We start from the raw sequence: 16,187 nt of genomic DNA on the forward strand, positions 1-16,187 counted from the left end.
GAACACTAAATGAGCTGGACAACACCGTCCAAGGGCCATGTTCGTATGTACTGTTGTTCATAACTCGGGTGTTCGTAAGTAGGGGAGTGTCTGTAGATGTGCTTGTAACCAATTTTTAACCTCCTCTCACTTGAGGATAGCCTTTAATTCTTGTACAAATGTTGATAAAACATTGCATCTAAAAATCTGTTACCTTGGGCTAGAATGGGGTAACTTCATTCAACTTATTTTTTTTAATAGCCATGTTAGGTAAATTTGTTTCTTTTTGTGAGGCTGAAAATATTCAGCTTGGCAATGGTGATATCTTAAGTAAATTATTTTATTTCATATTGCATAGCAACTATTGTTTTAAATTTAAATTTATAAAATTTTCATTCTGCCAAAGATTGTTTTTAATAAATGAGGTTTTTATTTTTCATCATGTAATCAGGGAGTTTATTTATCTTTACTGCACAACAGAACAACAAAAATGCTTTAAAATCTATTTTAAAATATCTTTTAAAGTTGATTCATAATTTAATGAGGAAAATATTATTCACAGAAGTTTGAACCTTCAAATATGAAAATAAAAACGTTATTGTAATAATTATCTAAATCTGATTTTATTTGCCTTATAACACTCAAGTACAACAACTAAACACAATGTGCATCAGCTGCTTGCGCCATGTGCGTTGTTTTTTTCATCCAGCTTTTGTCAGGGATTTTTGTTTGAAATCAAGCAAATAAAATCTCATAATTTTGAGTTCCAACTCCCATTTGTGGTAAATCTGGAACATTTGAAAACCAAGGATCCACTGTAAGTTAAAAAATTGATTCAGTGTGGACTTTATTTTATGTACGCTATATGGGCTCTCAAAAGTGTCACTGTATTGAATGCGCTATAAGTCTTATCTGCCACCCAAGAAAAAATGGCTTATTCGATTAATTGTTGCCCTTGTGTCGCTTTCAACACCTTAGAATCATTTTCACATTGGAAGAAAACATTTTGCACTGCGATCTTGATTCACTTTATTAATGCAAATGCCATATTTAGCCACGGCGACAAAATGCAGCTTTTGATGGAATATTCTGGACACCTCAATTGTTGGATGGTCTACAAAGAGCAAAAACAAGGTCAGTTCACTTGGATCGTCACTATCACGACGGAGCAGGGTCAACTTACTTGGCCCATTCGACGTTGAGAATAAGATGATCGTATCCGAATCCTGACACGTGCTCGATGGCTCTGGCAGCATCCTCGCGATGGTGGAAACTGATGAATGCAAAGCCCTGCGATGCACTCGCATGTTATTTTCATGTTTTGCAACATGCCGGAATGACCGTGACCTGACGTTTCATTGACGGACACTTCCTCTCGGATGTTTGGTCGCCGGACAGTCCGTCGAACAAATATTTTATCGCCGGACATTTTGTCGAACGGACAATTCGTCGCCGGATTCGCTCGCTTTCAAAATTATAATCATGAGAGTTTACTGTTGAAAGCAATCACCCAGGTAATCTCTCGCTTTCAAAATTATAATCATGTGTGTCATTGCATTGACAATGTCAATGACAAGAGCATTAATATCAAAATTATAAATAAGTTGCGTATTATTTGCGTGTGTGTACATTAGGGTTAGGGGTTAGGGGCGAAATGTAATCAGAAGAAAACAGGAAAAGGTAAAAAAAATGTCTATTACTACCACCAATATCAGCTCCAAAGATGAAGCGGTGCCCTGATTCACTAATTTTTTATCTCCCATCTTTCGCTTGCAGGTTTCAGTGTGAATTTCGACATATTTATGAAATTTTTTTTGGATGTGTTCCTGGGTGACAGAACGAAACGTTCCGTTCTCGTGTATAGACACTTGCCTCGCCCGTGCTCATCCCACATTTTATATTGGCTTACAAGAAATTACAATTAATATACTAATAGTCTCGATGTGTTTGTTCGGCATCGCCGCGGCCTAAAAGTATACTTATTTGTTTAATAAAATAATAAATCAAACACTTTAGCATGTCAGATATACACACAGTTTACATGAAATGACAATTAATATACTAATAGTCCAATTCATGTTGACTCAGGTGCAGAGTACTCAGCACTCATTTAACCCATCGGCTGCCATTGACGGCGGCAGACGTCAGATTCATTTTGACTGTGAGGTGCAGAGAAACCTTCATTCTCAATTTCTAAGTGAGAGAACTTGCAATACAGCAAGGCTTTGAAATACTTTAAATTGTAATTTTTATCAAACAAATAAGTCTTAGTATACTTTTAGCCCACGACGACGTCAGACAGCTCGTCGAACAGACATCGAGACTATTAGTATAATAATTGTAAGTTCTTGTACTGTGCGTGTATGTCACATGCTAGTGTTTAATTTATTTTATTAAACAAATAAGCCTTAGTATAATTTTAGCCGGCGACGACGCCAGACAGCTCGGCGAACAGACACATCGAGACTGTTAGTGTATTAATTGTAAACTGCGTGTGTGTGACACGCTAAAATGTTTAATTATTTGATTAAACAAATAAGTCTTCGTATACTTTTAGCCCGCGAGGACGCCAGACTGCTCGCCAAACAGACACATCGAGACTTAATATATTAATTGTTTCTTGTAAACCAGTATAAAATGTGTGATGGGCACGGGCAAGGCAATTTTGTCTAAACACGAGAACAGGGCATTTCGTTGTCACCCAGGAACACATCAATTGAAAAACATGTACACACACAGACGCCAATAATACACAACCTATTGATAATTTTGATATTTAAGCTCAGACAGTCAATGCAATGACAAACTCTCTCACGATTACAACTATGAGAGGGAGAGATTACCTGGTTGATGGCTTTCAACAGTAAACTTTCCCTCTCATGATTACAATTTTGAGAGTGAGCAAATCTGGCGACGAATTGTCCATTTGACGAAACGTCTGGGGACGAAGTGTCTATCGACGAAACGTCCGGGTACCCCCAATGACGATAGCTCACCTTAGACTGCCCGGTGTTCTTGTCTTTGGCCAGGTAGATTCTGGAGATGGAGCCAAAAGGTCTGAAGAGCTCCTGGAGGTCAGTTTCACGGGTGTCCTCAGACAAATTGGTCACGCGGATGGTGGCGTTGTCATCAGCTGCAAAGGAGCTTATGCTTATTTTCCAGTTTTGTTTTCTGCAATTTCTCCCAATTCCCACCCAGCCACTTGGCTTTGTGGCATCAGCTAAAGCCTAACCAAACCCACTCAATTGTTGTTATGGCTCAGTCAAACATTTACTACATTAGATGTCCAATCCAATTGAAAAGGGGTGGCAGCAACTGAACAACCCTCCCAATGAAATACTCATTTCACTTCGTGGCTGGGCAGACACGGGAAAAGGTCTTTCGTCATCCTTACCAAAATGTTCTCACGTGGCCATGATACTAGGGGAGATGTTCCCTAGCATGTTAAATCAATGCATTTTATAGGTTCTATGTAACAGCGACCATGTCAAGAAATGGAAATGACTGCCCTGATGTAATTTTACATTTAGAGAATGAATTTGGCCAAATAAATATCAATGCCTGGCTGTTTTTTTGCCATTTTATAGTTATCCTACCAAAGCAATGCATAACAGAATGGCCACTTTTTCCAGCAATTCTGTTTTTGAGATCCCGACCAGAATTATCTTGCTTTCTAGTGCTTTGTTAGCTAATAAGAATAACAAACAACAAGAGAATAGTAAGCCATGCATCCATTGACGTTGTTGTGCTCACCTCTGCGGTTAGGCTGCATGGACTCGCCCCTCCGTGTCCCACCGTCCCTCAGGATGGGCGGCACGTATTTGCCAGTCTTGCTTTGTGCAGGCTGCGCAGGCTCCGGCTCAGCTAACGTGAAACAAACGGACTTAACTTGATAGATATACTAGTGACCAATTATAAAGATTTTTTGAGGCTACAGAATTGGCTATCATATTTTCTCACATATAAGCCTATTTTAAGCATTTAAGCTTAAAATCATTGATTTTTACAATTTCTCACGTATAAGCCGCCCTCCTGATTAGCAATTTTCACCTCCGTATTCATGGATTTAACAGGAAGTACTAATGTGTTCCTTTCAAGGGAAAATCTTAAGAAAAATCATCGTATGTGGTATTTTTGAAATACTGTATGAATCAAAAGCCCATTATTAGGGCCAAGTAAGTTAGTTATAATTCAGTAATGGTGGTTTTCTTACTGCAAAACTGAAAATAACCAACAAAAGTAAATGTTAATATGCAGATGTCTACTGGTGAAAAAGAGTAAAGAAAAGCTGCAAGTCTTGGGTGCATATGAGCCACACCCTTGATTCAGCTATCATTTTTTTTAAACATGTGGCTTATATATGAGAAAATATGGTAATTGACAGGAGGTTCTACCTGAACCCGCCGGCTTGTCCTTGTCGGCAGTGGAGAGACCGAGCTGCTCCGCAAGCTCCTTCTGCATGGGTCCCAGGGTGTCCTTGTAGGGACAGCGAGTCGTCCAATGGTCACCTTTGCAGATACGACATGCAACGATCTTCTGCCCTTTCAGCTTGTTCATAGGATCATCATCCTGGTCTTGTGCATTCAGATCCTGGAGAAAAGTATAAACCGTTGCATGTCATGCATGTCTTGTATTGACTTGGCCGACCTCTCACCTCTTTACTGGAGATGAACGTCATGAAGACATCGTCGCTCACGGTGGTGGTTGCCACGTTAGGACCTGCGGCGTCGAACTCGGAGTTGCCAAATTTCTTCCAGTTCTAAAAGGGGAAGTTCTGCCATTGTTAGATGTTCTTATTTTTGTTCTGAAAGATTTGGTTAAGAATTAATTTGTTTTAAGTTCATTTCTATGTGAAACGTTCGTTTGAGTTACGAGAAAATCGGCATACGAGCGCATTAAGCTCAAACCTCGAGGTACCACTAATGACACTTCTCTTTGAAATATGACAACAGGATATTTGGACACAAGTTAAGAAAATATTTTAGTTTCTCTATTAACAGCTTTAAACACACCAGAACACAGCTCAGTTGTTTATACTGCAAACGCCAAAATCAGTGTGTTTATTACTGTGAGGGATGCTAAACAATCCCAAATTATCAGATTGGGGACGGCACTTTGTTCAGGGTGAGCGAATTCAAATATTCCAAAGCTTTAAGGTAATTTTTATAACAAATAATTCATAACACCACCCACATTTGATTTCCACTGCGCTGTGGCGAGACAACTCACCTTCCTTCGCGCGACAGCTTTGGAGGCTTTCCTCGTCTCGATCTTGAACGTCCGCACGATCTAAAGACAAATCAAGTTCGCTTTTTGCTTGACAATGCTAGGAAGTACATCAGGACTACCTTCGACTTCTTTCCATCGGCGTCGACTTTATACTCTGTAATAGTTTTGATGTTTCCTTTGATAGTCTCTTTGGGCGGTGGAAGGGTTCCTTTCAAAACAAGAATTAGAACATCGATGGTTTTTCATCGAGCATCGAGCGCGTGGAGGCGTAAGCCGCCACGTTCGCCTCTACACCCGCGGAGAATGCGAGTAATGACGACGCGTGCTTGTAACGCGCTAGCATGCTAACAACACGAATATGCGTTATACCTTCATCAACTTCCTCTTCAACTTGGTCGGCCCAGCTGGGCTTGGAGCTAAGAAGGGGGGTTAAAATGTGTTTGAGTCTGACAAAGACAAAAGTACGCATTTTTCGAAGAAAGTACTCACTCGTCATATTCAATAGGCGCCATCCTTACAGAAGGCTTAGCCTAGCTTAGCTTCAGGACCGCTAAAACAGGAAATGGCTAAAACTCCCACATCATTTCCGGCGTTTGGACTTCCTGAGAGTTTGCTAATGCGTTAACGTATTTAAGTTATGAACACTCCTTTTTTTTAAAAAAACGTATGTAAATGAATGTGTGTGTGAAATAGTGACAGTACATGCAGTTCTTGGTGACACCTTCAGCAAAAAACTATTTTCTGACTATAAAACCTCTACTGCAGCTACAGCTGCGACACATAAAATTATCAATAATAAGCTCATACAATTGAATTTTTTTGGGGGGAATATAGCCATATTTTACTCACCAAAAATCATTTTTAACTGTACACAATATCCATCCTACTTTCCTCCATTTCTATCGCCATTGAAGCTAATGCTAATATAATGGCTGAAATGTGATTGAAGAAGCAGTGCAACCAGGGGAGAAAGCAATGAAAGGAAGCTAACAGAAAATTTGGAATTACTCAAAAAGTACCGATGGACAAAATATAATTAAAATTAGTCTGTGATTCAGATATTTTTCTTAGGCCAGCAGAGAAAGCTTTGAAGGCACACTGCTGGTATATATACATATTTTGACACACTCTACTGTCTACTCCATTCCACAAATGAACTTATATTCACATGTATGTGTATTGTATAAGCAAAACTAGTATACCTTAACAAAAGATAAAATACAAACCTTGCATATTCTGACCTAAGACACAACTGGGGAAAGCCCATTGCACCTTTCCCAGCTTCCAGACCACATGAAAATCAAAGCACTATAGCTTTTAGACCACGATTCATCGATAGAACAGCAATGTTAAAAACTAGTGTCTTCTATACAGCACTGTGTGCTGACGAGAGCTGCATGAGAAAAATTGATTCCTTACACAACTGAAGTCTCTGGAGGATATGCCAAACTTTCTGACCAGATATTTCAAACAGTGACCTGCAAAAAACATACTGGTGCAATGTAGTACTCAAAATGAAACCTTGCTGTTCCCCGGAAGCCCGGACAAATGAACAAGGACTGCATCCACAAAATACCCTTGAAATGAATTCCACCTGGAAGGAGGAACGAGGAAGACCAATGGCAAAAAACAGTGACCTCGGAACTGAAAATGGTGAAGGCATCACATAACAGAGAACTAGACAAAATGGGATTAGATACCCTTGGCCTTATGTCACACAGGGAACAAAGAGGATTAAGTAAATAAATTACGAGTACAGAAACCATCATAAAGTTATTCTCTCATTGAACATCATGTAGAGATCCAATCCATTTGAAGTTGGATAATTGTTCTTTTGCTGCCCCTCTCCAAGACATTTCAAATGGATTGGACATCTACTAGTAATACACTGATTTTAATTAATCAACAATGGCACTGATATGCTAGCAATTATATAATAGAAGTTAGGAAAGGGATCCGCATTTTTCTTAAGCATTTTATTAAAGAGTGTGGTAAATAAAGCTGTCCATACGCCTTTGTTTTTTTTCAAGGATATAGTCCACGTAGTCCAATGAAACCTGTCAGACTTTTCCCTTCTTGTGTTTGAAGCCTTGTTTTACACCACCGCTTTTCCTGTTAAAGGCCGCTTTGCCTTTCTGTCCCTTTGACGCTTTGTCTTTATTTTTCTTTCCACCAAAAGTTCTCTGGCCATCAAAGTTCCTCTTGCCGCCAAATGTATTACTACCTCTGTCGCTCGTTCTCTTATGGAATGGCTTTCCTCCAGGCGACTGTTTCTTTCCAAAGGGTTTCTTATCATGGTCGCGAAATTTCTTCGCCGGCTTTCCTCCAGGCGACTGTTTCTTTCCAAAGGGTTTCTTCTCATGGTCGCCAAATTTCTTCGCCGGTTTATTCTTGAAGCCTCCATCTCGGCCGCTTGCTTTATCACCAGAGTTCTTTCTTATCTTTATGGCAGGTCCTTCAAGACCGTCTCTTCTTTTTCTCCTCTTGGCTCCAGGGAACATATCTAAAGAAGAGTTTCGGTTAGATCAGGGGTGGCGGACAAGTTAGATACACACAGCAAAAATTTTAAATTGTGAGAGTCAAACAACCACAGCCACGGATGGAGATGATTGGCGGTCCTTTATCCAAGTAGCAGCATAAAAGAATCCAGTATACCAAATTATTATTTTTTTAAATACATATTTGTTTTTGATGGGTCATGATAAATTTGAGTGTTTTAAAAGAGTATAAAAATAAGATAAACATGAAACGAGACAAAAAGCCGCGCTATATACAAAATATAATAAGCAAATTGCACTATTCATTTTGGCTTGGAGCTGCGTGTTTACCGGATAACTAATAAATGTAGCAATATGTAGCACTGCCGGCCAAAAATAGAATTGCTACAAGGGTCAAAATATTGAAACGCACAACATGGCTTTGGGCTGCCAGATAAATGCTTTCAATGACGCTGCGTGATCATACCGATGTGGCAGAATTTAACTTGTAAAATAATTGGCAGGTTGGTGGAGGGGCTCATTTTTTCCTTTTAAATTGGAAACAACTCGGCATAACCAGTGAGAGCCATGTTGCAAATATTTCCCAAAATGTGTCTTTATGTCTACTGAAATATTAAGACCATTTAATAAGTAATTGAAGTGCAAACATTATAGTGGTACCTCGAGAATATTGAAAAAAATGTAACGCTCCGCCCAGTACTCGTAGAGACATTACAGGAGGGAGTTGCTGGAAGACAGTGCCCATGATGTACTTATGACCAGCCTCTCACGTCCGCCCTACGCTCGTATATCAAAATTTGTCTCGTATCTCAAGATAAATATTTGCTCGAAATGTTACTCTCATCTTTAAGTATGCCGGGGCACTCATATATCGAGGTATTACTGTATGTGTATATATGTATATTGTTCCTTTATATATCTTTTGTCCAGGCATAGGCTTACTAACCTTCATCCGGCTCTTCTCCCACAGCCTGTCTATAGTACTCGGCCTCGTCGTCAGAGTCCGCCTTTACTGCCGCTCGAGCGTCTTGCTCTCCTGGATCTTCGACCTCGCTGTCCTGTTCATTCTCTTCTTTTTTTCTCTTGATGCCTGCAAGGCTCTTGTTCCTGTACAAATATGGTGAAATCAAGCCTCTTTTTTTTGAATATTTATATAAGAGAAAAATTACATACTTGTGCTCCTCCTTTTGGGTTTTCTTCTGAGCAACATTCTTCTCCTGCTTCTTCCGGCGCTCTGCTTTGGCCTTCATCTGGGTTTCCTTCCTCTGCAGGATCTCCTGAATTTCTTCCTCCGTCTTGATGACTGCAAGGAGACTGCGCTTTAAATAACTAAGCTAAGCTAACGCACTATCCACTTGAAATACCTTTAGATGGATGCATCAGTAAGCGTTTACTTGTAGCGAAATCACATATTTCATACAGATATTGTCATCATTAGCACCACATCAAAAAGATGGATCCAGACAGTTGAAAAACACTTACTTGTGCTGTGATACATGGTGTTTCCTTCCGTCACACCGTCTAGTATTTTGGTCAGGTGCAGAGTCATACGGGGTCCAATCTGCACATGCAGAATACCAGACAATTATGACAGGTTTCTCTTAAACCCTTTTGTAGGGCACTGGATGCCATTGGCACGAGACATTGGCACCGTGAGAATGATGTCAACGATCAACATGCACAGCCAAAATGGGTTAAACGTATAGCACCGTGTTTTCTCGCATATAAGCTGTACCCTTAAAACCGCCCAATTGTACAATTTGTCTCATATAAGCCTCCTGATCAACAATTTTAACCTTCATATGCATGGTTTTAATAGGGAGTACAAATGTACCTACAAACTCGCTGGCGGACCAATCAGCCACGTGATGTTTAGGGCACATCATTGAAAAACAACAATTCATACATCAACTCTGCTTTCAGAGAGAATGGGAAGAAATTCAATCACTCGTCTATTAGGATCCGACCGCCATTTCTGGCCACCATTTCAACTCTTTACGTTACACAGTAGCGAGAGAATCTTAACATACCCACATCCATAAATCACGCTTTATAAGGATTTTAGATTAGTAGTGTTATTGGAGGAAATGACCATAGAGTATTTGTTCTTTGTATTTGGAGCAAATTTTAGTTCGCTGCTAAGCTCCCGCTTCAAAGGAATTTGACATCTACTGGTGATGAAGTCATGTAAAGAGTGTTGAAAGTAGTTTTTAAGAGCAACATGATTAAATGTCTATCCTTGCCAATGGCACCAAGAGTTAATATTGGGGCCCATATGAGACAAAATGTTATGTCCACATATGTGGATGCCATGACTGTACGAGGTTGAGGTTTTTTTTTTCTTAATTAATAAAAAAAAAAAAAGATGACTAGCCATATTAAGTGGTCAAAACGTGCACAAATGTACCTCGGTCAAACGAATAGCGCTCTGCTCCGAGGCCATGTTGCCACGGCCCGAGTAAACCTGTGGAAGCTCAGTGATGTTGTGCTCGCCGTCTTGTTCCGCTTCACTTTCCGAAAGGTTTGCTCCTCTGAAAGGAGACCACATTGAAATCTTTTATGTTGAAGTTAAACCTGTGTTTGTATCTTAATTATACTAATTTTTAGCACACCTAATGTGTCTCCTTACTTGATCATCAGTTCACTTATGTCCTCAAACTTGCTCATGTTGGGAAACCTTTCTTGCATCAGCTTCTTGACACCACGGCTCATGCCCACTGGCACCACCTTCAGGCTGCTGCAAAGTGGGACAAGTACAACAGGCTTTTGTTTGACAGTCACATTCCAATTATTAAAAAGCTTTGACATGAAATGGTTGAAAACGTGTGTGGCTTGTTCTCATTGGCTCACAGACTAGTATGATGTATGGTAAATGGAGAATCTGACTGACTTTGGCTTGTCCGCATGATATATTTGGCACAGGTTTTATGCCGGCAGCCCTTCCTGACAACTAATTAGAATAGATTCAGACACCGATGGTGCTGCTCCCATGCAAGCCAACCCAATGGGGGCAACTTAAAGTTCAGTACATTGCCAAAGTCACTTCAATAGTTGGCAGTCAAAACCAGGAATCATCCATTGAAGAGTTGCACCCTAGCCACCCTATATGATATTTATGGGCCTATCAGTGCGTTTACTTTGAACATGCATCACTGAGCAGTCAAGTCCAACGTCTGTCATCATCTAGGCCATATTTATGTGCTGAAATTTCCCATAATGTGCACCCAGTTCCCTACCAAATCATATTGGAGTTAAGAATTGAAGACTGGTATGTTTCCCCAAATCTTGGAATAGAACAGGACTATTAGAGCTAGATCAAATAGAATTGTTCTTATATTATTAACTCTTTCTCTGCCAGCTTGTGATGGACATCCAATCATGTGGTGCTTGCAAACTAAATCTAAAATATTTAAAGACGAGTTTATCATTTGAATTGGGAGGGCAGTAACGATTGCATTCATTCAATGCCACCACCCACTTCAAATGGATTGGATGTCAATGAGCATAGTCGATGACAGCAAATAAGGTTAAAAAAAATATGAATCGGATCATTTAAGGTCAAAATTTGTGATTGACCCTTATGTGGCATTTGACGTATATCGGCAAGCCTGGTCTACATTATCTGCGAAATTCAAGGGATTACTGTATGAGCACACACTCATACAGTAATCCCTTGAATTTCATACTTTACTTCATAATTTTCTATGAAGTAAAGGTCTTTCATTAAACATTATAAATCAATTAATTATTACTTTTTTACACCATTTTTTTAGTTTTATTGAAAATGAGTATCGGGTTCAAATATCCAAATAAGATTATACTAATAATCATGTCAGCCGACCACAAGCCAAAATGTTTAAAAAACTATTCAACTACAAAAATACTGGGCGAGCCCTTTGATAACTAACTAGTTAGTCAATTTGCCGATGAATCAAGGCCGCCATGATTTTAACTATGAGGAAATAAGTGTGGTAAAAAAAGAGAAGCGTGCGCGACATACTAGTGTCGGAATTCGATGTCCTGCGTCTCCTTGTTGTAGTCTAGCAGTACACACCTCTTGATGGTGTTGAGGCTCACCTGGTGGGATATAAGATGCATTGATTCACATAACAGACATTTTTTGAACCAACACACCAAATGGAACATCGAGCCAACATATCAGAAAGCGTTTACTTTTTAAGAAAATCTTCAAAGCTGGACTCAGAAGACTATACTATCATCATTTAAGTCGGCAATTCTTAATCAATGAAAAAAGAAAAAGAAAGGAAGTTGTTGGCCCTCATTCTTACCGTGTGCACATTAATGGAGGGGAACATGTTTTGGAACATGGTGGCCATGAGTTTAACATGCATGCCATCAGATCCAAAGTTATTGAGGATGAGCAGCGGATGGTGCGTAAACTGTTGTCCGTGCATGCGGTGCTTCTTAAGAGACGAGACCACATCTTTCACCAGGGTGTACTGCGACAAAGAAGTGGCTCTTTACAGCAGCTCAAATCAGACATTAACTCAAAAATGAACATACGTATGCATCAGTACGTTTACTTTGAAAAAACATCACTTTAAAATCAAGCAAGAAATGCATGTCATCATTTGCGCCATAAATAATTAACGGTTATGCTTCGAGTACATACCTTGAGCACTTTGAAATAAAGCATGGGTCCTTTAGGGAGCCGAGCTACCCTCTACAAATAAGGATTAAAGGAAAAAGTTAGACGCAGATCAACAACTTCATTAACTTTCAGTGCCATTGCCCATAAACTAATTATTTGACTGTTCAAGACTAAATTAAAATAGTTAGTTTCATTGGAAGTGTATTGCGTCAATGACGGCCAATGAGTTCAGGAGACGTTTCACACAGTGGAGTGATGTCCAACAATCATAGACCAATACAATTTTTCAGTATCAAAATATCCAACAATTACAGGAATTTTATATTTCAGTACACTTGTAAACTATATAGTATCTTAACTCAGCAATCCCCAACCCTTTTCTCACCAAGGACGGACGGCACTAGGTGGCTCACGGACCAGTACCCGGCGGTTGGAGACCCCCATCAAAACTTATTTGGTACAATTGACAAGGATATATGTCCAATTCAACTAAATTTGGAGAGCTGAGTGCTAATTGCTGCCTATTCCAGCTACCTGTGGCTTTGCCCTAAGTCCCTAGTCAGCAACAGTATCTGCGGTAATGATTCTTCCAAAGAACGCTTAGGAAGCAGTTTTAAAGACGATTCTAAATCAAAACAAAGCTTGAAAGGGCTTGCCGTTGACTTAACTTAAGTGGTAATGTACACGATGGGAAATTCACTAGCAACAAAACATTCTGCAGTGAAATTCTTCTGCATGTCCTTCTGCGGTGAAATTCTTAAAAGCGTCTTTCTTCTGCGATAAAATTCTTAAAAGCGTCTTTCTTATGCGATAAAATTCTTTGGGGTCATTCTTCTACGGTGAAATTCTTCATTGGTGCCGAGTGCAGCCCAATTCAGCGCCAAAGAAGAAGCAGTGCCCTGAATTCTACCATTTTTACGTTTTTCCATCTTCCGCTTGCAAGTTTTAGCGTGGATTTTGACATTATGAACTTTTTAATACTTAAGATAAAAAACGCAGGGAGAGTGGTCACAGCTCTGTGGTACTGGGGCAAAATCCAGGTCATGTCCACATGTGTGGAGTTTGCATGTTCTCCCCGGGCGCACGTGGGTTTCATCCGGGTACTCCGGTTTCCTCCCACATATCCAAAAAATGCGTGGTAGGGTGATTAGACACACTAAATTGCTACAAGGTATGGGAGTGAGTATGCATGGTTGTCCGTCTCCTTGTGCCCAAATATTGACACTGGTCTCCTTGTGCCCTGCGATTGGCTAACCACTGTTTCAGGGTGTCCCCCGCCTCTGGCCCGGAGTCAGCTGGGATAGGCTCCAGCACCCCCCGCGACCCTAATGAGGATAAAGTGGTTCAGAAAATGAGAGAGATAAAAAATGCGATGTGAATTCGGATCACAGTATACATATATACACACAAATATACATATATACATATCGTACAAATAATACAACGAATGCGCTCTCACCAAATTTACACCGTTGGTTGTCTTGTTGAAGATCATAAAATGTGTCACTCCCATAGGTCCCGCAACGGATACAAAGTCTTTGAGAACATTCTTTTTTCTGACCTGTTGGAGGTATTATTTTTAGTGTCAAATGTGAAATCACCAATGATTAAGAAAATAATGCAAACCTTTAAATTCTCGGCCGTGTATGGCTCCATGACCCTCCTGACATCCGAGATGAGCTGAGACACATTTTTGCCCACTTGGCCCCGATGGAAGACGAACGAGTGTGGGACGGTTCGGTATGTTTCTTCAGCCACGTGGTGGGCTTCTGTTCGAGACTTTTTCTGGTTCTTAGTCTGCAGACGACACTTGTTACAAAATGGCCAACGCGTAGTCACATGGCAAGCACGCTTCTTACCTTTGATTTCCCCATGATTATGTGAAGATACCGATTGAGTCAAAATATTTGACTTTGCTTATTATAATTTACTAAATAGATAAATAATAACCATGCCGACTAGTTCTTTTTTGCTCAACAACCCGACCTGATCTTCCACAGGCACTCAGTCCGCGTGGATTTCGGATCTGGTGGTTTCAATGTGCCACTGTCACCCGGAAACCTGTCCGTGTTTCAACGTGGCTACACAGTTAAGGTTCCCAGATAAATCTTACTTGAAGGCATCAAATTTTGCCTACATGAATGATTTAACCTTTTTATCCGATCATACCTGTCAACTGGTACGTTCTCGCCGTAATTGGTACAACTGAAAGCCCATTTTTATATTGGTACGCTGTACACATGAAAATGGTACGCTAAACGGTGATTTTGAGAAAAAAAAATAAATTAAGGCACTTTCTAGCCATTTTTCACCATCCGCCATTGTTTCTTCCCGGAAACGCATGTCTGCCAAGTGATATATCATATATCACTTGAAACGAAAATGAAACGAAATGTTTATCATGATCTTTTTTTTTTAGCCAATCAGAGGCGCCGGTACATATAATATGTACCGGCGCCTCTGATTGGCTAAAAAAAAAAGATCATGATAAACATTTCGTTTCATTTTGGAACTTTGAAAGCAATAAACACATAAACATACATTTTCTACTTGTTGTTCGTGATTTTTTACAAAAAAGTAAAGTGGTAAGATTTTCCATGTATTTATACATATATGTAAGGGCGAAAACAAAATTTGGTAAGATCACAAATGGTTCGAGGTTGACAGGTATGTTATCCTTGATTTTAAATGGAAAAATATGTATAAACTCAAAACATTTAATCGACCACGAAAATGCATTGATTATAATAATATAGAAAATTAAACGAAAAAATAAATGCTCTGGTCCTAAATAAAAAAAACATTAATTTTTTAAAAAAATATTTAAAGTACAAAGAGTATATGCAGAAAATTGAATGCATTATTTAAAAGCTTGTCATTGACGACTCTAGACGTCCAATACATTTCATCTGGGAGGACTGCCTTTTTATGCTTGTTTTAGTGCCATTAACGTTAGTATATATATATATATATATATATATATATATATATATATATATATATATATATATATATATATATATATATATATATATATATATATATATATATATATATATATATATATATATATATATATATATATATATATATATATATATATATATATATATATATATATATATATATATATATATATATATATATATATATATATATATATATATATATATATATATATATATATATATATATATATATATATATATATATATATATATATATATATATATATATATATATATATATATATATATATATATATATATATATATATATATATATATATATATATATATATATATATATATATATATATATATATATATATATATATATATATATATATATATATATATATATATATATATATATATATATATATATATATATATATATATATATATATATATATATATATATATATATATATATATATATTTATCCAGCAACCCCTGCGACCCTAGTGAGGATAAAGCGGTTCAGAAAATGAATGAATGAATTTATTCTTTTCATTCATTCATTTTCTGTACCACTCATCCTCACAAGGGTCACGGAGGGTGCTGAACCCTGTTACAGCCAACTGTGGAAACTAGGCGGGGGGGGGGGGCACACAAGGGTTGCAGGGGGTGCTGGAGCCTATCCCAGCTAACTACTAATTGGTGGCCAGTCAATCGCAGGGCACAAGGAGACATACAAACATTCTCGCACACACTCATACCAAGGGGCAAATTAGAGTTTTCAACCAGTCTATCATACATGTTTTGGATGTGGGAGGAAACCAGAGTACCTGGAGAAAACCCACAGAACATGCAAACTCCACACAGGTGGAACGACTTGGATTTGAACCCAAGTCCCCCACTGCGAGG

At 38.7% G+C, this 16,187-nt stretch overlaps 2 protein-coding genes across 2 annotated transcripts; both read right to left on the reverse strand.

The window, feature by feature from the left end:
* Positions 1–991: 991 nt before the first annotated feature.
* Positions 992–7,006, reverse strand: eif3g (eukaryotic translation initiation factor 3, subunit G). The gene is made up of 11 exons (XM_077734249.1): positions 6,628–7,006; positions 5,698–5,810; positions 5,578–5,624; positions 5,328–5,416; positions 5,209–5,268; positions 4,634–4,738; positions 4,374–4,569; positions 3,733–3,843; positions 2,976–3,112; positions 1,163–1,269; positions 992–1,093 (listed from the first exon to the last, which is right to left on the reverse strand). The coding sequence occupies exons 2-11, from the start codon at positions 5,718–5,720 to the stop codon at positions 1,078–1,080; spliced, it is 891 nt and encodes a 296-aa protein (XP_077590375.1). The 5' UTR covers positions 5,721–5,810; positions 6,628–7,006; the 3' UTR covers positions 992–1,077.
* Positions 7,007–7,165: 159 nt separating this feature from the next.
* ppan (peter pan homolog) lies at positions 7,166–14,401 on the reverse strand. Its single transcript, XM_077734247.1, has 12 exons — positions 14,178–14,401; positions 13,945–14,115; positions 13,778–13,879; positions 12,340–12,390; positions 11,996–12,166; positions 11,707–11,783; positions 10,336–10,443; positions 10,114–10,237; positions 9,189–9,267; positions 8,880–9,009; positions 8,653–8,813; positions 7,166–7,711 (listed from the first exon to the last, which is right to left on the reverse strand). Exons 1-12 carry the CDS (start codon positions 14,190–14,192, stop codon positions 7,269–7,271), a joined length of 1,632 nt encoding a protein of 543 aa, XP_077590373.1. The 5' UTR covers positions 14,193–14,401; the 3' UTR covers positions 7,166–7,268.
* Positions 14,402–16,187: the final 1,786 nt, after the last annotated feature.

The sequence above is a fragment of the Stigmatopora nigra genome, chromosome 15, assembly GCF_051989575.1.
Source record: "Stigmatopora nigra isolate UIUO_SnigA chromosome 15, RoL_Snig_1.1, whole genome shotgun sequence".
NCBI classification, from domain to species: Eukaryota; Metazoa; Chordata; class Actinopteri; order Syngnathiformes; family Syngnathidae; genus Stigmatopora; species Stigmatopora nigra.